The following is a 24,990-nucleotide window of genomic DNA, read 5'->3' on the forward strand; positions in this document are numbered from 1 at the left end:
TTCTAAATTATGGAGTGACGAAATGAGATACTCTTTAAAAACATTTGACTCGAATATGTCAAAAAAAATTTAACAAGAATTTAGATTTTCTAGTGTCTAGAAATGTTTGCAAATAAGTGCATATTTCATTAAATAATGCCCCATTTGCATATTTCAACCTAACATTTTAGAAAACCTGTAATACAAAAAATGTTTGCAATTATCAATGTAATTTTGTGGTCCAGGGTCAAATGTGTATCAGCTTTAATGCACTTATCAAAATAATAAACGCAATCAAAGCAATTAAAATTTTAAAGTAATCAAATTTTAATGTTTTTTTAAGTCTCTTTTGCTCATCAAAGTTCCATTATTTGATCAAAAGCACAGAAAAAAGTAATACTATGAAATATTAGTGCAATTCAAAAGTTTTTAATTTGAATATACGTTAAAATATAATTTATTTTTGTCTACTCTATAGTCTTCAGTGTCACAGGATCCTTCAGAAATCATTCTAATATACTGACTTATTACTTTTATTATCAATGTTGGAAACAGTTGTGCTGCTTAATATTTCTTTGGAACCTGTGATACTTTTTTCCGGATTCTTTGATGAATAAAAAGTTAAAAAGAGCATTTATTTAAAATCTAACAATATACTGTAGGTCTTTACTGCCACTTTTTTATTGATTTAACACATCCTTGCTGAATAAATGTATTGATTTCTTTCAAAGAGAGAAAGAAAAAATGTCCAAAACTTTGAAGGTGTTCAAAAGTTTTCTTTTTTAAATAAATGCTGTTTTTTTCTTAACATTTTATTCAAAGAATCCTGAAAAAATACAGGTTCCAAAAAAAAAAAAAAAAAAAAAAAATCAGCATATTATAATATTTCTGAAGGATACAGCTTTGTGTTTAAAATATATTAAAATGGAAAAACACTATTTAAAATTGCTTTAACATTTTTGAAATATTACAGATTTTTTTCTGTATTTTTAATCAAATAAACAGCCCTCATGATCATAAAAGTCTTGTTCAAAAAGCATTCAAAATCTTATTGTTCTCAAACTTTTGAGCAGCAGTGTGTATGTATTAATATTATTATAATTATTATTATTATTTTTTTTTTTTTTGTGGTGACTAATACAATTGAAAGAATATTTGTGTTCCTTTTATATGATCCTTTTTGAACAGCTGATACTGATACGCCTGCATTAATGAACTTATCAGCTCTGGCTCAGTTTCTCATCTGATAAAGCTGGTTTGTTCTGTAGATGCTGTTATGTAAGTGACCTCGAGCAGGAACACAAAGGCAGTATTCATGAGGAAAGCACTGCCAGTACTTTATCCAGAGAGTATTCGACCTCATCTGTGATATAAAACCCACTTGTTGACAAATTGCACTTGTATTGTAAGAGATTAGACTGTCAGCTTTAGGCCTGAAGCTCTAATCAACAAATGCATGAATGCAAATAATGTCAAGTTTGATTTCATGCCTCATCGTGTGATGTATGCATTTCTCAGTGATACCTGAACAAAAGTTTTGCTGAACATCAGTTTACAAAACGTATTTTTAAGATCACTTTTTAAAAAATTTTAATATCTGAATACCTCAAAACAAATATTTTTTGTAGCAAATAGTAATTTAATAAATCAAATGTAAAAACAAAAAAACAAAACAAAAAAAAAAACAGTATTTTATAAGATGATAGTTGTGGAATGAGAATTTTTTTTTTTTTTTTTTTGAAATATGCTTCCATTTCATGTTTGATGTTTTCAAGTCTTTAAAAACAATTTTTTATTTTTTAGCTTTTGAATAAAGTCCAGATATTTTACACTTTTGGTATTTATAGAAAAGTATACTATGATGTGATTTTTTATTTTTTTACTTTTTTTACTTACAGCATTAGTGCTATCTGAGCAATAGTGTTGCTAAACAATAAACATCATTTACAAAATGTATTTTTAAGATAACTTTAAAAAAAAATTATATCTGAATACCTTAAAACAAATATTTTTTGTAGCAAATAGTAATTTAATAAATCAAATGTAAAAAAAACAAACAAAAAAACCCTGTATTTTATAAGATGATAGTTGTGGAATGAGAAAAAAAATATTTTGAAATATGCTTCCATTTCATGTTTGATGTTTTCAAGTCTTTAAAAACAAATTTTAATTTTTTAGCTTTTGAATAAAGTCCAGATATTTTACACTTTTGGTATTTATAGAAGGGTATACTATGATGTGATTGAATGTGATTATTATTATTATTATTATTTTTTTTTTTTCACTTTTTAGTGCTGTCTGAACAATAGTACTGCTGAACATCATTTACAAAATGTATTTGTAAGATCACTTTTTAAATTCATTTTGTAAATTTTTTAACATTTTTAATATTTGAATACCTTAAAATATATATTTTTGTAACAAATTATTTTTTATAACAAATAGTAATTTAATAAAATATATAAAAACAACCAAAAAAATACAGTATTGTATAAAATTACATTTTTTTTAAAGAAAAAAATAATTTTGAAATAAGCTTTCATTTCATGTGAGAACAGACTTGTTTGATGTCTTCAAGTCATTAAAAACACATTTTTATTTTTTAGCTTTTGAAAAAAGTCCAGATATTCTATACTTTTGGTATTTATAGAAGTATACTATGATGTGATTGTGATTTTTTTTTAACTTTTTTACTTATTGCTATCTGAACAATAGTATCGCTGAACATCAGTTTGCAAAATGTATTTTTAAGATCACTTTTTAAAAATAATTTTGTAAAAATGTTAACATTTTTAATATCTGAATACCTTAAAATAATTATTTTGTTACAAATTATTTTTTATAATAAATACTAATTTAATAAATAAAATGTAAAAAAAACAACAACTAAACACAGTATTGTATAAGATGATAGTTAAAAAAATTAAACATGCTTCCATTTCATGTGAAAACAGACTTGTTTGATGTTTCAAGTCATTAAAAACACATTTTTATTGTTCAGCTTTTGAATAAAGTCCAGATATTTTATCCTTTGGTATTTATAGAAGGGTATATACTATGATGTGATTGAATGTGATTATTATTATTATTATTATTATTTTTTTTTTACTTTTTAGTGCTATCTGAACAATAGTATTGCTGAACATCATTTACAAAATGTATTTTTAAGATCACTTTTTAAAAATAATTTTGTAAATATTTTATTTAACATTTTTAATATCTGAATATATTAAAATACATTTTTTTTTGTAAAAAATTGTTTAAAAAAAATTGTGATTTAATAAAATGTAAAAAACAAAACCAGTATTGTATAAGAAAAGATGCTTTCATTTCATGTGAAAACACTCATTTAATGTTTTCAAGTCTTTGAAACTTTTTGTCAGCTTTTGAATAAAGTCCAGATATTTTATACTGAACATCATTTACAAAATGTATTTTTAAGATCACTTTTTAAAAATAATTTTGTAATTATTTTAACATTTTAAATCTTTTTTGTAACAAATTATTTTTATAACAAATAGATATTTCAGCATTTATTTTGAATATTTATATAAAAATGTAATATATATGTATAAATTATAAATATAATAGACAAAATATATACAAATGTAACTATCTACAAATAACATTAGTGAATAAAAATATATAAAATCATAAAATTTACAATTTTAATATTTGATATATATAAACTTTTTTGATATTTAAGATTTTTATATAAATATAAAATATTTTACTGAAATATAGACAATATCACAAAAAATGTATGTGTGTGTATACATGTATAATTATATAAACTTTGATATTTAAGATTTTTTATATTAATATAAAATATTTTACTGAAATATAGACAATATCACAAAAAATTTATGTATGTATGTGTATATATACATAATGTAATAGAACATTAATGGTTTAAATTATTTTTTTAAATACTTAATTTAAATATACACACTACAAAAATATACAAAATCATATTCTGTATATTTCTGTAAAATATATTTTTTATATAAACCACCCAAAAAAATAGACACATATATACATATTTCTTATATATAACCACAGTAGTTCAGCCAGGTGCTTATCTCCTTTATTAATTCAGTCTTGAATAATACAACACTTCAGAATGATACTATAGTTTACTCTTACAGTTATAAGTACATCTTGCACACTAGTGACACAAAGCAGGTAGATCTGAACACACTCACTCTCACTCTCACACACATTCAGGAGCAGCAAAGACAAACAAGTGCTTCGTGAGGGGATGAACAGGAGAGATGGATGCTGGGAATGCGACCGATGCTGCTCAATCTATGCTGCTATTCATCTCTGGGAAACTCTGCCGTTCTCTTACTCCACTAAACGCAATGAAATGAGCCGGACGTGGACAAGCCAACGATAACATTTCAAAAATATATAGCACATTGGTCGCCTCGTCCCAAATCAAACGCTCTCATGAACTAGTGCAACACAGAATGTAACATTATTAGGAGCGTGAACACAGAGAGCACACAGACAGACCAGACTAACACTACAAATCAAACTAGAGTTACAGTATGAGTGAGCCCTTCGTCACACGCTCCTTTGATCAAGGGCAAAGGTTCATGCAGACAGACAGCTCTGCTTACATGAGTGTCAGACTGAAAAGGAAATGAAAAAAGTGAGAACATCCAATCAGAGAACAAAACGTCTAAGTGATGATGGTCCACTGGCCTGTGGGAGGAGCCAGGCTCATGATGAAGATGAAGATGACATCAGGTCACCGGTCTCAAAGCCTGCTGGAGTCGGGAGGGTTCGAGGGAAGGGAGGGAATGGAGTGATGTATGAACAGCAGAGGAGTGCGCTACAGTCCCGTTCAGCTTACTGCACTGGGACGACACGCATGGTGTTGGTGTAACCGGATCCTGGACGCCAGCCGGTCAGGACGATCACCACATCACCGGTCTTGAAGAACCCACGAACCTTACCTGAGAGAAAGAGCAGAGCATGAGGCTTGATTTTCCCACACTGACAGCCTTCGTCTAATTTTTTATACATTCACATTATTATTTTTTTTAAGTTAAAGGAGAAGTTCACTTCCAGAATGAATACTCCAAGACATCTTTGCATCTGTCTTTCTTCAGAAAAACATTTCAGGATTTTTCTCCATATAGTAAACTAACGTGGTGCCCACCACAGAAAGAAGTGTCTTATCTAGTGGAACAATCTGTTATTTTTCTGTTAAAAAAAAAAAAGAAGCTAAACTTTATATACTTTTCAACCTCAAATGCTCATCTTGTCTAGCTCTGTGTGAACTATTCTGTGTGTATTTTGGTTCAAGTTTCTTTCAAAAAACTCCCATTTCTTCAACTTCAAAATCATCCTACATTGCTGTTTTTACCTATTTTTTGTAAAGGGCGTTTGATCTTCTTTGTATGTTTACTTTGTAAACACTTCTGCAGTGATGTAGGATGACTATATCGGCGGCCATATCGGTATCGGCCAATAAATGCTATTTTTTAGTATTATCGTTATCGGTCCGATAACAAAATTAGGTCAATCTCTTTAAGCCGATAAATTAGGTATTATTTCTGCTGGATGAACCACTTCACATGCTTGCTACTGGCCACTAGGGGTTTAATCGTCGCACTATAAGAGCTGCTTCTAGAGAGAAGAGAAGATGTCAGCTGTGTGGGAGATTTTTGTTGTGGGAAAAAAAAAAAAAAAGGAGGACTACAGACGTGCAATCTGCAACATTTCTAGTAGGCCTTTTTTTTAATTCACACAAAGTCATGCTGTATCAGAATTAACATTTTATTTATATATTGCAAATGTTTGATTAATATTTTGATTATGCAACTAATGTTGTTCAGTGACTTGTGAGTGTTGCTTTATGTTTTTTTTTGTCAAGCAATATATGTCATGTAAAAGAAAGTTGAAATGAATAGTAACTATAGTCCAGAGATCAGTTCAAACTTTTCTGAAGTTAAAGTTTTAAAATAAAATCAGTTGTTCACTGTATGTGTTTGCCTATTGTTTTTGCAATCAGGCACAGAAAAAATATATATCAGCCTATATATCGGCTATCGGCCTCCAAACGTAAAATAATTATTAGTTATCGGCCAAAATTTCTATATCGGTGCATCCCTATTGAAAAGGAGATGTGAGTTTAACATACCCTAACTGTCTTGAACTGGAAAAAACAGGAGACCTAGACATGACAAGCGTTTTTTTCACAAATTGTCAATTTGTTTTAAAAATTACTGATCATTTCCCTAAATAAGGCCCTTCTACTTTAGAGCCTTTAAAGCTGCATTTAAACTACATTTTGGAAGTTCAAACTCACATGTGGACCATTGAAGTCCACTAAATGGAGACAATTCCTACAATGTTTTTCCTCAAGAAACATAATTTCTTATCGACTAAAGAAAGAAAGACATGAACATCTTGGATGACAAGGGGCTGAGTAAATTATCTGTAAATTTTTGTTCTGGAAGTGAACTACTCCTTTAATAATACGAACATGCAAGTAACAAACTAAAGGACAAATACAATAAAACAGACACAAATTAATAGGGTCCTATGAAATCAGTTTTATTTCTTCCCAAATTGCTTTTTATTTTATTTTTCCAAATTCTGTTTTAATTTGTCTGGATTCCGTTTTTTTTTTGTATACATTTTTTAATGGAAAGCTTAACCAAAAATTATATTTTTAAAAGCTCCATGAAATACTTTTTATTATTTTTCTTAAATTCTGTGAATCATTCCATTGTAATTGTATGGATTCCATTTTAATAGGTTAATTTAATTAATTCATAATTTTTTTTTTTTTTTTTATCATTTAAATTGTTTTATTTATTTTTTTAATTTTGAACTTTATTTTGATTATCATAGGGTCCTAAATAAACTCAAGTACCGGTACTAGTAAAATGCAGAATCGTACCATTTTTTACATCTATAAATCATAAATCTATTGCAGTGTGAAACATAACCAGTCACAGCTTATGTTCATTTTGAGCTTATTTTCAAACATGAATTTCCAGTTTTGTCTTATCATTGGGAATTGCGATGCATAGTGTTTTAATTATAGTACATTACAACATTTTGTTTCTTGCATTATCATCACGACCACCTCTGTGTCTTACCGAGTTCCATGGCAAAATTGACCCTCAGGTCCACATCCTCGGCCCACACATCGTTGGAAGTTTTGTTGTAGAATACGGGGAAGATACCACGGTACAGATGAGCCTGTCGGGCCGTCTGCTCATTACGGGTCACGGCGATGATTGGGGCACGTGGGCGATACCGGGAGATCAGATGAGCGGATCTGGACAATCAGACAACAGCGTGTTAATAAAAGTTACTTAGTTATAATACATAATGTTTTAACACCTTCTGAGGAGTTGCAGGAAACACTTTTTATTGTATTTTTATTTTCAAGGACATCAGAATTTACCTACACCACAAACTAGAGCTGTTTAACGAGTAAATCGCAATCCAAAAAAAGAAAGAAAAAAAATTTCTTACATAATGTGTGTGTACTGTGTAGATTTATTATGTACATATAAATGCTCACACACACATGCATATATTTCAGATAAAAAAAAAAAAAAAAAAAAATTATATTTTATATTTTTTTTATATATATATATATATAACACCAATTATATAAATCTAAATATTTTCAAAATATATATTTGTGTGTGTATTTACATATGGGTCACAGACGAAAAAGGGTTTAATCAAAAAACTATTTGAAAAAACAAGTGTAACACTGCTTTAAATTGTTGTTTTTCCCCAAAAATATTTAAAGCGTTTTTCTTTTAATTTAATTGCATTTTTGTTTTTCTGAGCAAAAAATAAATAGCATACATTTTTCTCTAATTTACAAAAAAGGCACCCAGTAAAAATTTTTTACAACAAAAATGACAAATTATGACATATTAAAAGACAAATTGCTTTCACCCCAAATTCCAATTAGTTGTAATTCTACATTTAAAATTTTGTCCAGTTGTCAGTACGAATTTGTTACGCATTTAAAACACAAATTAATATACTCCCTTATTCTTTTATATATTTAATATGTACAAGTCAGTATAAGCATGTTGTTTAAATTTGTACATAAATATTTTGTTACACTGAGTGATAATGTAACATTATTTCAATTAAATTGACATTTTATTCTCCAAAACCTTATTTGAAACCTTTCTATGGACATAAAATCACTTTATTTCAGATGTGATTAATCGTTTAACAGCACTACCACAAACCCACAGTCCTAACCCAGAGACAATCATGTGACTAAATTAAAGTACAGAGAACGTTAAAGCAAATACCCTACTCCATTCTATTCTGTTTGTAAAACACACATACTCAGGTCTCACACTCATAGCCATTCAGGAAATAAAAAAGGGTCAGGGAATGATAATTTGAGTTATAACCGTCAATATTGATCGAAATTATTCTGCATCACCATGCTGCTCTTAGTAAATATACAGAAAGGAACCAGTTCAATAAACTGATCAAAAGTATCAGTTTTCACAAAAATATTGTCCAGCACAACCGTTTTCAACATTGAAGATAATCAGAAATGTTTCTTGTGCAGCAAATCAGCGTAACTGACACTGGACCACAAAACCACTCTTAAAGGTCCCATATTGTACACATTTCTGGAGGTTTATTTTAGTTGTTGATGTCCTTAAGAATATATATTTGCGGTACAAGTGACAAAATCCATCTCAATATATTTTTACAGCTCCTTTTTTAGGAGCTCTGTCAAGAACAGGTCGATTTTGGCCCATCTAATTAATATTCATGAGCGTCTCTTCTGATTGGCCTGTTGTTTTCTGAGTGACGCACAGCCAGGCCAATCACAGGTAACTACGGTCATGTATCGTTGTAGCCGAACCCAGAGCCATAGAGAGAGCCTAGCCTGCTGATACTCAACAGGATATTTCAGAATGATCATTAATGTGTTTTCTTTTTCAAACACCGAATGCAGTAAGCTACATAACTGTTGCTTTAGTAAAGCCCCTTTCACAATTCGCGCTGATTCCGGAAAATTACGGGAGCAAGTGCTGTGTGAACAAAAGCCAGAACCATAAAGGCAGTGTTGTAGTGATGATGCACGTTACCCTGCGACTCTTCACAATGAAAAATACATGCAAAGTGGAATGAAGCAGCGATCAGGGAGCTCCTCACTATCAGCACTGAAGCACAGATTGTTCATCAGGTTAGTTTCAGTTCAGTGAAATGTAAGCAACGCATTACATCTCACATCCAAATGTCACATGTCTTTATGGGTTGTGTGTAAAGCACGCACAGATTCCGGAAAACAACTGTAAATGAACCAAATTGGGGGTTTGACAAAAGGAGGATGGGACAGTGGTTGGTGCTCTGGGAGTAGATCAGACGTCACATTTTTACGGAAGTCACAGCGCCTAGTGAAAAGGAACAGCTACTTTAAGCATGCTGTGTGAATTTTACTGTGGATTGACTGCTTTGAAACTTATATGGTAGTTACATAGCCCCTAGACCTCAGTTATCATGAAAAAAGCCGGGAAATTTTGATTTTGACAATATGGGACCTTTAAGTAGCACGGGTATATTTGTAGCAATAGCCAAAAATACAATGTATGGGTCTAAATGATAAATAAATCATTAGGATATTAAGTAAAGATCATGTTCCATGAAAATATTTTGTAAATTTCCTACCATAAATATATCAAAACTTACTTTTTGATTAGTAATATGCATCGCTAAGACAAATTACAGGCGATTTTCTCAATATTTAGATTTTTTTGCACCCTCAGATTCCAGATATTCAAATAGTTGTATCTCGGCCAAATATTGTCCTCCTCACAAACCATACATCAATGGAAAGCTAGTTATTGAGAAAAATGGACACTTATGACAGGTTTTGTGGCCCAAGGTCACATATTAGAATGATTTCTGATGGATCATGTGACACTGGAGACTGAAGTCATGACGCTGAAAATTCAACTTGATCACAAAAATAAATTACATTTTAATTAGGGCCGGGACTTTAACGCGTTAATTTAGATTAATTAATTACACAAAAATAACGCGTTAATTTAACGCATTTTAATCGCACTAAGTTTTGCACCGCGGAACGTTTCTCACTGGATGAGATTCGGCGGACCGATTATACTGGAGCACAAACTAGCGTTCAGACAAGCCAAAGAACTTATACCAAAGAAGCTGCGTCCGTCCTAAATAGTAGAGTATGTCCCAAATCGTAGTATGTTTAAAAAGTATTCCAAAGATTCCCGGATGGTCTACTACTTAACGATCAATGCACACTCTTAACTGCTAATATTGCCCGCAACACACTGCACCGTGAACGAGGATTCGATTAGAACTACAAACACGCATAAAAAGTGTTAAAAAACTACAAACATGGAGGATATGCGCGACCAACGGACAGGTAGAGAAAGGGGTTTGAGTGATAAATAATCAGTGTGTAACCTGATAAAAACTATTTTTTAAATGTTATCCGCGTTATATTCCATGTGCAGCAACATTTATAATGATAGGTTTGGTCATTAACGTTTAAATGCATAATTAAGCAAACACAAGAGAAGAGTTCTCGGAATGAAAGACTCGTTAAAGAACGTGCCTCTTGCTACACTTAATGGCAATATTGCACTGGTCTGTTGGACTTGGTTGAACAAAAATAAACAATATTTTGTTGCTTAAGCTTATGTATTCAGTCATTATTCAATGGTATACTAAAAATCCATGTAAAAATCTTAATTCTCACTGTTCTCAGGTCAAATATTTACATGCGATTAAGGCCCCGTTTACACGAAGGGAAAACGCAGATATTTCCCTGCGGTTTGGCCTCTCATTTACACGAAAACCCCGTTTTTATCACAGAAAACGATTATTTCTAAAAACTCCGGCCAAAGTGGATAAATTAGAAAACGCCGTTTTCACGTTGTAGTGTGGACAGTGAAAACGCTTTTGAAAACGATGACGCATATTTATAGTCATGTGACGCATATTGTACCAATAGATATCTATGTTTAATTGTGCCTGTGCTATTCACACACTGCTGCTAAAGAGATTTACCTTGTACACTCTTCAAATTACAGTCCTAAAATGATGACGGAAAATTTACTCACAGTTGCTGTCCTGCAAAACATGACGACAACTGCTTTTCAGATAAAATATGAATCAGCGCGATATAGACGTGTCAGTAGATGATGAGATATTTCCGTAAATTATCCCGCCAGAAGAATTGCGTGAAAACTTATTACGTCTGTATAATTTTGGAGGCTTTACGCATGCGCAGTAAGGCGAATTTGATGTTTTCCTACGTTTCAGTGTGGATGAGAAACTTCTGGAAAACGCTTGGAAACGCTAGTGTGGACGGAGAGCGTTTTAAAATGAAAACTCAGTTTTCAAGTGTATCCTGATTAATGTAAACGTAGCCTAAAATGCGATTAATTACGATTAATTAATTACAAAGCCTCTAATTAATTAGATTAAATTTTTTAATCGAGTCCCGGCCCTAATTTTAATATATATTCACATGGAAAACAGCTATTTTATTGTAATAATATTTTGCATTTTTACTGTATTTTTTTTTTTTTTTTTTTTAATAAAAGCAGCCGTGGTGAGCAGAAACAATAGCACTTAAAAATCCTACTGGCCTTTTTTCTTACCTGCACCAAGCTGAACTCTCACTTCAGACCCATCCCCTCTTACCTGCCAGTCTTGGTGAGCACAATAATGGCGCTGGCGCAGCATTTGAAAGAGGACTCGACCGCGCCCACAGCTACGGCATCTGACGGGTCGCGGGTCAGAATGGTGGAGCGCCGCAGCTCCTCAAACAGCTGCCTGTGGAACATGGCTGCCTCTGCCTCACGGGCAATCTGACAGCATCGGCCAGTGGGAAGGGGGAAGGGAGGGGTTACACACAATCATTCCATCAATCACTCAAACAGAGAAAAAAAATATAGAAAGAGACACATGTACCCGAACGCTTACACCAGTCCTGTACTGCTTTCGAAAGCTTTAGAAAAATTAACAGATAATTTACATTTACCTTGTCATTTAAAATTTACATGTCTTTCTTTCTTCAGTCGTAAAGAAATTTTTTTTTTTTTTTTTAAGAAAAACATTTCAGGATTTCTCTCCATATAGTGGACTTCTATGGTGTCCGTGAGTTTGAACTTCCAAAATGCAGTTTAAATGCAGCTTCAAAGGGCTCAAAACGATCCCAGCCAAAGAATTAGGGTCTTATCTATTGAAACAATGAAAAAAGCTGACAATTTATTCACTTTTTAACCTCAAATGCTCATCTTGTCTAGCTCTGGGTGTACTCTGTGTATTCCGAGTCAATACAGTTAGGGTATGTCGACAAACTCCCATTTCATTTTCTCCTCCAACTTCAAAATCGTCCTACATCGCTGCAGAAGTACCAACCAAGTGTTAAAGTGAATGTGCAAAGATCATCAAATGCACTTTACAAAAAAAGGTAAAACAGTAATGTAGGGTGATTTGGAAGTTGGAGAAGAAATACAATGGGAGTTTTTTGACATTCCCTAAATGTCTTGAACTGGAATATACAGAGTACATATGTGACCCTGGACCACAAAACCAGTCATAAGGTTAAATTTGACAAAACTGAGATTTATACATCATATGAAAGCTCAATAAATAAGCTTTCTATTGATGTATGGTTTGTTAGGATAGGACAATATTTGGCCGAGATACAGCTATTTGAAATCAGAAATCTGAGGATGCAAAAAAATCAAAGACTGAGAAAATCACCTTTAAAGTTGTCCAAATTAGGTTCTTAATAATGCATATTACAAATCAAAATTTACATTTTGATATGTTTACAGTAGGAATTTTACAAAAAATCTTCATGGAACATGAACTTTACTTAATTTCTTAATGATTTTTGGCATAAAAGAAAAATCTAAAATTTTGACCCATACAATGTATTTTTGGCTATTGCTACAAATATACCCCAGCGACTTAAGACTGGTTTTGTGGTCCAGGGTCACATATAGAGCTAGACAAGACAAGCATTTGAGGTTAAAAAGTATATAAATTGTAAATTCTTTAAGAAAATAACTAGGAATGCACCGAATGTTCTACAACCAAAACTATTCGGCCAAAAATAGCAAAAAGAGCTCTTTTGGTGTTCGGCCGTTTAAGCAAAAAGGCTGAATAAATTATAGCAAACAATGACATGACACAATCATATAGAGGTGCACACTAATGCAGCAAACATGTCTGAAGTGTGGAAGCATTTAAAACTGTCCGAGAAGGACTCAAATCATTCCAAGCATGTCTTCCATGAGAAGAGAAAGGGCTGGTTACTGTATGATGACTGAAATCATCTATTAGTAAATAAACTACAGAACGTTATGTTGTCTAATACATGCACCAACTGTATTTATTCTGATAGCGCTGCAGCAGTTTCTTAGCCAGGGTTCAAAGTCCAAAGATGAGAATCATCAATCAAAAAGTAGTACTGAGGTCTTCTTGCGGGTTTCCACCAAAACAAGTCAACATTCATAAATGTTAGTATTGTAATTTTACTGTTGCTCTGTAAAATAAAATAAAAAAGACGAATAATAATAATCATTACAACAGCTATATTATTACTTTTATTCTAACATTCTACTTTGCTCAGCAATGCTACATTTGTTTCTACATTAAAAACACATGCCTGATTCAAAAAGGGGGTCTTAAAAATGGCCACAGAATATTATTTTACTAACGTATTAGTTTTAAGCTAAACTGTGCTTTGTTGGTTGGCTATAATGTCTACTAGAATGTTAGAATGTTTTAAATTGTTGTTTTGTAATTGTTTTTTCCCCCCCTTTGAATAGTGGCTATTTAATTCAATTTTAATTTAATTTAATTTTAGGCTTTGGCCCAGTGTGTAATTTTGTTTAGCTTCAGCCTCGGCCAAGAATTTTCATTTCAGTGCATCCCCAAAAATAACCGATCGTTTCGCTAGATAAGACCCTTCTTCCTCAGCTGGGATCATTTTGAGCCCTTTGAAGCTGCATTTTGGAAGTTCACTTGCAGGCACCATAGAAGTCCACTATATGGAGAGAAATCCTGAAATGTTTCCCTCAAAAAACAATTTCTTTACGACTACAGAAAGAAAGACCTGAACATCTTGGATGACAAGGGGGTAAGTATATAATTCAATAATACATTAAATAATTCTAAAACTAACTATGATATTTGAATTAAATTGCGATTTGAAATTATAATGGATGATTCTTTTTAAGGACTACAGGTAAACATCCATGGTGCCATGTGTCTCTCTCATTTCTCTCTCTCTTCCAGCCCTCTTCTGTCCCTGCTCTTCCTACTTCCTGACTGTGATCTGTGATGGATCTGGTTTTCCACATCGTTTTCAAGCCGCCTGCCTACCTTCCGGACCCAGTGAGGACTATAAATGCAGAGGCCAGGATTTTAAAGGATGCCTCCACTGCGCCAATGGCGATGGCCTCGGCGGGATCGGTGGAGTGGGGCAAACAGCGACGCAGGTCCTCAAACACCTGCCGGTGGAACATGGCCGCTTCTGCTTCGCGAGCGATCTGATGCAGCCGGCACGTGATACAACAGGAGGAACACAGCAGAGATAGAGAGACAGACAGAGAGGAAAGATACACACATAAATGGGACAAGAAGGAGTGAAGGAGGTGATGAGTGAGAATCAAGAGTAAGAAGAAAAAGAAAACAAAGGAAAAACAAAAACGAAAGGAAAGAGGAAATTAGTGAAGGTGTTAATTCAGTGGAAATGGTTAGTAGAAAAACAACAACAAAAATGAATATTAAAACACATCCAGACTCTCACAGTAAATTATTAATGCAAATTAATATTAATTACAACTAACCAACCACCCTTAAAAGAGAAGTTCAATTCCAGAACAAAACTGTAGTCATCCAAAATGTTCATATCTTTCGTTCTTCAGTCGTAAAGAAACTGTTTTATGAGGAAAACATTTTAGGATTTCTCTCCATATAGTGGACTTCTATGGTGCCCCCTTTGAGTTTGAACTTACAAAAAGCAGCTTCAAAGGGCTCTAAATGATCCCAGGCAAGGAAGAAGTGTCTTATCTAGCAAAACGATTGGTTATTTTCACAAAAAGAAAAAAAAAAAAAAAAAAAGAAAAAAATATATATTATTTTTAACCTTTAATGCTCGTCTTGTCTAGCTCTGTTTTCTGGTTCAAGATAGGTAGGATGCGTCTAAAAACTACCATTTTTTTTTCTTCAACTTCAAAATCATCCCACATCTGTTTTACCTTTTTTGTTAAGGGCATTTGATCTTTGCATGTTCACTTTGTAAAAACTGGGTTGGTACTTCTGGAGCGATGTAGGATGATTTAAGTTGGAGAAGATGAGATGGGAGTTTTTAGACGTACCCTAACTGTATTGAACCAGAATACACAGTTCACTCAGAGCTAGAGCAGAGAAGCATTTGAGGTTAAAAAGCATATAAATTGTAATTTTTTTTTTTTTTTAAGAAAATAATTGATCTTTTTGCCAGAAAAGACCCTTCTTCCTCAGCTGGGATCACTTAGAGCCCTTTGAAGCTGGAATTAAACTGCATTTTGGAAGTTCGAATTCGGGGGCACCATAGAAGTCCACTATATGGAGAGAAATCCTGAAATGTTTGCCTCAAAAAACAGAAAGACATGAACATCTTGGATGACAAGGGGGTGAGTAAATTATCTGTACATTTTTGTTCTGGAACTGAACTTCTCCTTTAAATCAATGAAATTAATTCAAATATGGACATAAACAAAACCGTGACCAGTAAAGTGTAAGTGAATTGTGATGATATCAAGGTTAACTGTTATCATGCAAAAGCAAGTAAAAAGTTCAGAAGGAGTAAATAAGGAAGGAAAGTTGAGCACATTGAGACAGGAAATAAGACATCGAGCATGCTGGTTTTCAGAAAGCTTTGAGCTCACCCAGAATGAACAAACTAGCTTCAAGAAATTGTGTTTGTAAAAGCCAAGGGATTTAATCTGCTGGTGAATATTTCCAACTTCTGGAGTGTCTAAGTAACATGTGATTGTGAATGTGTTGGCGTGCTTTGAGTTTGCGATGCAGAGCATGTGGATAGTTTAACAACTGGCAGACAGAAAAAAACAATGTCTTCCATTTAAGACGGATAAAATGTTAAAATGGGCCGTGAGTTTTAGCGAAGGCTGTAACTGACCCTGACACAACTCAGACAAACAAAATCAGCTAGTGAAGGCAAAACACATGCGTATGAGAAAATGAAAGTCATGAAGGATGCTGTGGCATTAAAGAAATATTACGGGTTAAACATAAAAGATAAAATAGGGTCCAAAAGACAAAGCAATAATAACTAATTTAAACCTAATGATATAAATGTTACAAATTACAACTAATATTTCAGATTGCATTATTTATAGGTGACTAATTAAATGTACAGTTAGTAAATTAATGACATCTGCTTTGCACAGACAAATATTTAGGTTCTATAAAAATACTTTCAAATTCATGTTAATTTTAAAATTTAACATTAACAAATATGCTGATTATATAATTTGGAAAGAATTAGAATTATTAGTGTATTACTGGACATGGGTCAAAGACGTTAAGATGTCCACATCAAAATAAATTTACAAAAGTGATTTTATGCCCATAGAAAGCACATTAAATGCAAGTAAAATGTCTTTTAAGGTTTCAAGAAGTTTTTGGTAAATAAAAAATGTCTAAATTTGGTTGAAATAATTGTCATTCAGCATTACAATATTTATGTAAAAATTCAAACAACATGCTTATTCTGATTTCTACATATTAGAATATACAAAACAATAAGGGAGTTTGTGTTCTTTGTGTTTTAAATAAGTAAAAAAAAATACTGACAAATGGGCAAAACCTAGGATAGCAGATTTTGTCAAATTACAGCTAATTAGTATTTGAGGATAAAGTAATTAATCGTTTAATGTCATACATTTTTGTTGTAAACTTAGGGAAAAATGGAAGATATTTATTTTTTGCTCAGAAAAAAAAAAAAAAATGCAATTAAATTAAACAGAAAACATTTTTTGGGGGGTATTGTTTTATGCTGGAAACCCTTTTATGTCTTTGACCCACATACAAATTTTACTTTTTACAGATGCTTTCCAACCTTAAGAACTTGTATTTAACCCGTAAAATTTCTTTGGAAATTCCTTTAGGATTTTTTAAGATGAGTAAGTTATGAGTGAAAATAGGAGTCAGGTACTAGAACATTAGCCGTCTTAACGGTGTTAATTTATGTGTCAGTAGGGGGTGCTCTTACCATGTGCTGGGTGCGTACGGCCTCCAGAGGATAGTCTCCCTTTGCGGTCTCTCCGCTCAACATGATGCAGTCAGCACCATCCAGAACGGCGTTGGCCACATCGCTGCCCTCGGCACGTGTGGGGCGAGGCTTCTTGATCATGCTCTCCAACATCTACAAACACACAAGACTTGAGTGCACTTGAGATTACAAGAAAACATCTTTACCAGAAAGCTTTCATTAAAGCAACTAAACTGTAGCTTTGCTGACCTGTGTGGCACAGATGATTGGTTTTCCTGCTTTGTTGCAGCGACCAATCATCATCTTCTGGGCCAAGAACACCTTTTCTGTTGGGATTTCAATACCAAGATCCCCACGGGCAACCATGATGCCATCACTGGCCTCCATGATCTCATCAAACCTGATGAATAAAAAAAGATGCATTCAAATCCAAATCATTTTTACACTTCTAATACTCCATATTGAGTTCAGCTGGAGGATCCACTCACCTGCGCACACCCTCGTGGTTCTCCAGCTTGCTGATGATCTTGATGTTCTTGCCCTTCTCTCCCAGCACCTTACGCACCTCATGCACATCAGCTGCCTTGCGGATGAAGGAGGCAAAGATCATGTCGACTCCCATCTCCACACCGAACTGCAGGTCCTGGATGTCTTTCTCCGACACGGCGGGCAGGTCGACTGCAGCGCCCGGCAGATTGACACCCTTCTTACTACCCAGACTTCCTCCGTTCTCAATTTCACAAATCAGATAATCAGAGCCTGAGAAAGAGGTGAATATGGAAATGGGTAAAATTTAGGATTAGTTCGCAAAAGTAGGTGCTGCAAAAAAACTAAAATACCTAAAAATTTTCCCCAAGCTGACTGAAATCTAAAACACTTGAGTCTGTGACTAACGCTTTACGGTGTGTTCACACGGGGCGCAAGCGTCAACGTTTCCCATTGACTTTGAATGGGTGACGTCAAGCTTTGCCGAAAGGAATTGTGGATCCGTCGGCGGCGCTTCACTCGCGTTGCTCGCGGCAGAAGTTGAGAAATTTTCAACTTCTTCCGCGAGCAACGCCAGTGAAGCGCCGCGTCAGCCAATCAGATCGCTCTATGCAAATACAGTGGCCAGGCGGCAGCCAATCACGTTCATTCTGTTCAAGAGCAGCATTTCATTGGCCGACGCTGCTATGACCATAAACGTCAGCCACGCCTTCCGTTAAGCGTTAACGCTTACGCCCCGTGTGAACACACCGTTAGATGTTATGAGCGATTTCGTACTTTCGATCGCTGTAGCGCCCCCATCAGGCCGATTGGGGCGAGTCTTTGTGACTGTCCAGGCGTGTGAGTACTACCATCCCTCCAAGTTTTAAGTCTCTACAACTTACGCTTTGATCTGCACAATCAGTTTTACATGGAGATCACTGATCTGTGACCATTCCAACAATTACAACAGGGTTTCAGCATTCTGCATTTGAACCCCTAAATATTTGGATTAGAAAAATGAACAAAAAGTTCATTTAATTTATAATCTTAATTTAGGGATGTTTATGTTTGAACTGGAAAACGTTACAAAAAAGCACACAATTAATGCTGTAACTATTAATCTAACCTAGTAATCTGCTGAAGTGCACATTAAAACTTTAAAATGTTTTTAAGACCTGCAGAAACCCAATTAATTTTTATCACAGTGGCAAATCCGTCACTCACCGATCTCCAGGACCTGGAGAGAAATGAGTCCATCATCAATATAGACTTTGCTGCCCACTTCGACCACCTTGGTGATGTTCTTGTAGTCCAGCCAGAGTGTTTCCTCATCACAGTTCTCCATGAACGAATCGTCTAAGGTCACTTTGATCTTATTTCCCTTCTTCAGCTCGACCTCAGCTGTGCCGCTCTGGAACAAACAGACAGATGCATACTTGCACTATTAAAACAAATTGCCAAAGAAAATGATCTGTAGAACTAGGGTGCACATCCATCACTATTAATCTTTGCACTAACAACAGGTAATTCAGCACTAAACACTAATCTTGGACCAGCAACTGAAAGAGTACACTTACCCCTTTAATGAGTCCGGTTCGGATTTCCGGTCCCTTAGTGTCCAGAGCAATGCCCACTGGCCTGTACTGAATGCTGCCCGGCTCGAAGCTGGCACAAGCTTCACGTACATTTTTAATAGTTTCACCATGATACTGGAAAGAAAGAAATCAGAGATTAATAAAACAAGGAAACACTGTAATTTCTTGATGTAACAGTGTTAAGTGCACTTGAAAGTCTCATGGCAGTACGACTGTTATCTGACTGCACAGGTTACATCATTCTTATTCCCTCTGTGGCCAGGCTTTATCGCTTGCAACTTAGCAACGCTCAAGGTGTGTGTCTAGACTATCGAAACTGGGTTACTCTCTTCCACTCAACACTTAGACTCGTGCACAAATGAGCAGACACTTACGTGCATGGAGTGTGTGATATGACAGGACACAAAGTCCATCTGCTAGAGTTTGATCTACTGACCATGCAGTAGAAGTCTGCTGTAATAAACCTGGTTATGTGAGTACCTTTGATTCATGACGTTAGTGCTGTCCAACAGCTGTAGTACTAATCACAATCCAGCTGCTTTCGTTTCAGTAGCTTGTGTGCACTGACAGCTCAAACTCTACACACACAGTCAAGGTCATTCTGTTGAGCAACCAACAGTCCTGTGTTTGTTTAGGAGTGTGAAACGTTTGGGCTATACAGCAGAATTTGTTTAACCCAAAGTCCTCGATCAGCAGAGGCATATCACAGTAAGTTTTCAGGTTTGAATAAACATACAAAATGATAAATTGATAACGGTAGCTGTTAAATGTTGACTTTCTTTTCTGGTGTGCTCATAAACATTTTTTGTTTTAAAGTTTTGCCAAAATGCAACCTGGGCTGTTTTTTTAATACTGAAAACGAGACAAACTTGTATCTAAAAGCATAATTACGACAAATGAGCCGTTTTTGAGATTGACCGTGATTTCGTTTTGTGGTCAGTGAATGGGAGAGCTAGGGGCATAACTTTGAGCGCATCAAAATCGATATTTTTACAACACTAAGAAGGCTCGACACGACATCAAACTTTGCTCGAAGTATCGCCTGGGTCTCTACACATGAACTCCAGCAGTCAAGAAGTGTCGATCTCCGAATGCAAGGATGGATAGCTCCTAAAGCATATTTCCATATAAATGCACGGCTAATTCGTTGTTTTGTCGCAAGTGAAAAACAATATTAACCTTCTAGTTGTAAAAAGAGCCTCATACAAGCCTAATATTGTCCTATGGAGTCCATTCATTCGCATTCGGAGATGGACACTTCTTGACTGGCAAGACGGCCGCGAGCGGAAACTCAAACAGTGAAAGTGAGTTGTTCAAAACCTTTCTTTTTAGTAAACTCTGTGTGCACAATGTTCTCAATGCTGGAGTTCATGTGTAGAGACCCAGGCGATACTTCGAGCAAAGTTTCATGGTGTGTCGAGCCTTCTTAGTGTTGTAAAAATATCGATTTTGATGCGCTCAAATTTCTGCCCCTAGTTCTCCCATTCACCGGCCACAAAAAAAACGAAATCACGGTCAATCTCAAAAACGGCTCGTTTGTCGTATTTATGCTTTTAGATCTATGTTTGTGTCGTTTACAGTTAAAAAAACAGCCCAGGTTGCATTTTGGCAAAAGTTATCCTTTAAGGATTGCACTTCCAGAATCAATATTTCCTGATAATTTACTCACACCCATGTCATCCAAGATATTCATGCCTTTCGTTCTTCAGTCACAAATAAATAAAGTTTTTAAGCAGAAGATTCTAGCATTGTTCTTCAGCCAAGAAATAAAGGCGTTATTTAATGAAACGATCGACCATTTCCTCAAAAAAAAAAAAAAAAAAGCGCTTTTGTAGTTTTACCTCTTTTTTTTGTAAAGGACAAAAAAAGAAGTCTTTGCACTTTAACTTTATAAACACTAGGTTGGTTCTTCCGCAGCGGTGTAGGGCGATTTTGAAGTTGGAGGAGAAAATGAGATGAGTTTTTCCAACATACCTTTATTGTCTTGAGTGCACAGAGTACGCATTCACATCGCAGAGCGAGCATTTGAGGTTAAAATGTAAATAAATTGTCTTTTTTTCTCTTTTTGTAGAAAATAACCAACTGTTTCACTAGATAAGACCCTTATTTCGTAGAGATCATTTAGAGCCCTTTGAAGCTGCATTTAAACTGCTTTTATAACCTTCAATCCTTCGAGCACCATTAAAGTCCACTATATGGAGAAAAATCCTGGAATGTTTTTCTCAAAAACAATTTCTTTGCGACTGAAGACAGACAGACATGAGCATCTGGGATGACATGGGCGTACATTATCAGGAAACTTTTATTTTTTATTTTGGAAGTGGAGTAATCCTTTACCCATTTATCTTCAGGTTTTGGAAGGGCGATTGAATGATTTTGCCCTAAATGAACCTTTTGCTCCAAACATGTTAAGCTCCAAACAGCCCAGAACAGGATCAGATTGCTTCCACTTGTACAAATACAAAGAATAAATTCTGTTCATGACACACTTCTGTCTATCAGTCAGAAATCTGAGCTGAATTGTCAAACTGCAGCTCACTTTCAGAACTGAAAATGACGTTCACCATGATCACGAGGCTTAGCTCATAGCCAGCGACTCTTTTATGAACCATTAGTGTGTGATAAAACCTCACCCTTTATGCCGTAGACAGACGATAAACTCTTCATTGGGAGGGAACAGATAAACTATTTATAACAGCCTCAATGTAGATTAGGTTACGCTCGCTCTCTCTCGGTGGCCTTTGAACCTGGTTGAATACTTTAACTCCTCTTTCAGTCTACAAACCTAAAGCTGTGAGCAAGTTTGAGTGATTTATGTTTGTTTTGTTAGAGGATGACATGCATCGGTCAAATTCATAACTAGATATGAACAGAAGAGAATTAGACTGAGAGAAAAGAGTAACGAGAGCAAGAAAGTGTGTAAATAATGAAGTATGTACCTCGTGTGAGCCGTGAGAGAAGTTCATGCGAGCGATGTTCATGCCAGACTTAATCATCTCCTTCAGCATATCCACAGAGCGAGAGGCCGGTCCTGTGGTCACATGATACAGAATACACTTCCTGTTACCTCCAGACTAAATTACGTGTTTTTTTTTCAAAATCCCATATCTGCTTCATGACATGAAATTAATCCAATAAAAGGTCTGGGAAACCGGTCTCAGCTAAAACACAACAGCACTCATCAGACAGGACCTGGAGTAATTAAAGATTTAAATAACATAACCCTCCAGAGAATGTGCGAAATTGTGATCACAGAAGCAAATGCATTCTATTTCTGCTGTATTATAAAGCTGTTTGAAAGAGTGGCAGTAAGAGCTTGTAGGACATTCGTTTTGAAATGTCTATCTGAGCATCCACTGACCGATGGTGCAGATGATTCCAGTGTTGCGGGCGATGGTGGGCTCAGAGTCGATGTCCAGGAGACACATGTGCTCCAGGAAGGTGTCGGCCATGGCAGCGTTGAGCTGCTGCGTCTGGATGAAGGCAGAGCCCATATCCTGAGCTTTAACGTGGGGCATATTGGAAGAGACGGGTATTATCCTACAGAGAGAGAGAGAGACCAATGTAATGACATCCACATGATCAATTGACTTGTTATAATGGATATAGAGACAACAAACAGGGTTAGTACAGATACTATAAAATTAACTTCTAGAACTTTCAAGGACTTTACGCACTACTTTGTCGTTTTTCAAACACTTCAATCAGAGATCTCACTTATCAAACAATGTCTTGTCTTTCAAATACTAAAAAATAAATAAATGGATGGATAAATACATACTAATAAAACAAAAAGTGAAGCACATGCAAAGTACACTACACTTTTAATACAGTAAAAAAAACTTATTTGTATTTGTGTATACTTTCTTCATTTGTTCTTTGTTTTGTTTTAATAACTGTACTGCCTTAATTGTTTGATGTTTTCTACCATTTAGGAAAAAAAAAAAAAAAAAGCAAAACCGCTCTGAAATCCTGATCTGAAGCAAATGATTTGCCATAAATAGTCTAAAGTCCCGGACTGAATCAAATCATTTTTGAACCTCACTCTAAAATCCCGATCTAAAGCAAAAGATTCATGAACCTGCACCAAAGTCCTAATCTGAACCAAAGGATTTGCAATCCACGCTCTGAAGTCCCAATTTAAAGCAAAAGATTTGCGAACCTGCTCCAAATTTCCGATCTTAATCAAATGATTCAAAATCCGTGCTGTGAAGTCAGGATCTCAAGCAAAAGATTCATGAACCTGCACCAAAGTCCCGATCTAAATTAAATGATTCACGATCCACACTCTAAACTCCCAATCTAAGGCAAAATAGTTGCAAACCTACTCCAAAGTTCTGATCCGAATCAAATGATTGGCGATCCGCGCTCCAGAGTCCTGATCTGAATCAAATGATTATTTCAAGTACCTCTTCAGAAATATTGCTATTTTCAAGATTTTTCCAGGCCTTAAATTTCAAAAAGTCAGATTCAAGCACTTTACACACCATGTACGAACCCCTGAACAAAAGATTGAAAACTAGAGTACATCTTAAAGGTAAGGTAAACATAGCAGACTGTAGTGATTAACCCTGATTTAAACTCAATAGCATAAACAGAGACAGGTTCTCTGCAGGGAGCCTGACGCCATAAAAAAATTAAAAGCATTTTGCTGAAAATTTAGAGTCACATAAATTTAGCTAAAGTGCTATCCTCATGCCAGATTGAACAGAACATGATGTCCGTGTGTGTAGCGAAGGTGTGGTGAAAAGGAATGTTTCCTGTCCATGTTATGCAACAGATTCCAGTACTCCAGAAACATGAGAGTTGTAGCAAGTTAACATAAAACTTTCCACGCGTTCTGTGTTTCAGTGGTTTAGGCTTTGGTTTATGGCTTGTAACCAGAGGGTTTCAGATTTGTTTACTTGAAAGATATTTCCTGAACTCACGTCCAGTGTACTGAATCAGAGTCTTTCTGACAGGGTTCGTGCAGATACTGTAAAAATAAAAATTTATTTTTGAATTTCAAGGACTTCAATCAGATATCTTGCTTATCAAACAATGATAAGCAATTAAAACCATGGTTAATTTTCTTAACAGATTTGTTATTAAGTATAACAGTTTAATGTTTGCAGAAAAAACAACAAAGCAATGACCTACAGTAGACGAGGAACTGTACATTCATTACAGAAAAATGTATCTACAGCTACAAAACATGTTAGGGCAAAGCAGAGTGAAGATCAAACACACAGAATACAGAACAGTAAACCAATTAATCTTATACAAACAAACTTACACACATCCTAAGAATGTGACCGAACAATGACATGTCTTTATGGTCTCTGAAGTCATACAGCACTAATCAAACACACACAACCCCACGAGCTGGTCTTTGTGTGCTTGAGCTGACCTTGATTTTGTATCTTAAGGGGGCTGTTACCAAAGCTCAAATTAAAACAGAGATAATCCACCTGATATAGCCTGAAGACAACCTGATATAGCTCTGCTGGCACACGTATGTCAAAATCAGCATCATGTCAGACTAAACTGTGAATCATAGCTTCGGAATCAAATCAGATGCATTCAACAATTTGCATAGTCATCTATCTGCATTAAATATTCCTACTGGAAAGTGAAACCAGTCACATGACCGCAGGATGGGTTTGG

At 34.9% G+C, this 24,990-nt stretch overlaps 1 protein-coding gene across 2 annotated transcripts; it reads right to left on the reverse strand.

The window, feature by feature from the left end:
• Positions 1-4,044: 4,044 nt before the first annotated feature.
• Positions 4,045-22,880, reverse strand: LOC141345444 (pyruvate kinase PKM-like). 2 transcript variants are annotated; one of them, XM_073850298.1, is made up of 10 exons: positions 22,706-22,880; positions 22,284-22,375; positions 19,327-19,458; positions 18,974-19,160; positions 17,770-18,040; positions 17,531-17,681; positions 17,282-17,434; positions 11,689-11,855; positions 7,101-7,282; positions 4,045-4,943 (listed from the first exon to the last, which is right to left on the reverse strand). In XM_073850298.1, exons 1-10 carry the CDS (start codon positions 22,860-22,862, stop codon positions 4,837-4,839), a joined length of 1,599 nt encoding a protein of 532 aa, XP_073706399.1. In that variant the 5' UTR covers positions 22,863-22,880; the 3' UTR covers positions 4,045-4,836. The 2 variants fall into 2 exon arrangements, with proteins under 2 accessions (XP_073706399.1, XP_073706398.1); XM_073850297.1 differs by lacking the exon at positions 11,689-11,855 and adding an exon at positions 14,386-14,552.
• Between the last annotated feature and the right edge of the window lie 2,110 nt (positions 22,881-24,990).

Source organism: Garra rufa, chromosome 11, assembly GCF_049309525.1.
Source record: "Garra rufa chromosome 11, GarRuf1.0, whole genome shotgun sequence".
Lineage (NCBI taxonomy): Eukaryota > Metazoa > Chordata > Actinopteri > Cypriniformes > Cyprinidae > Garra > Garra rufa.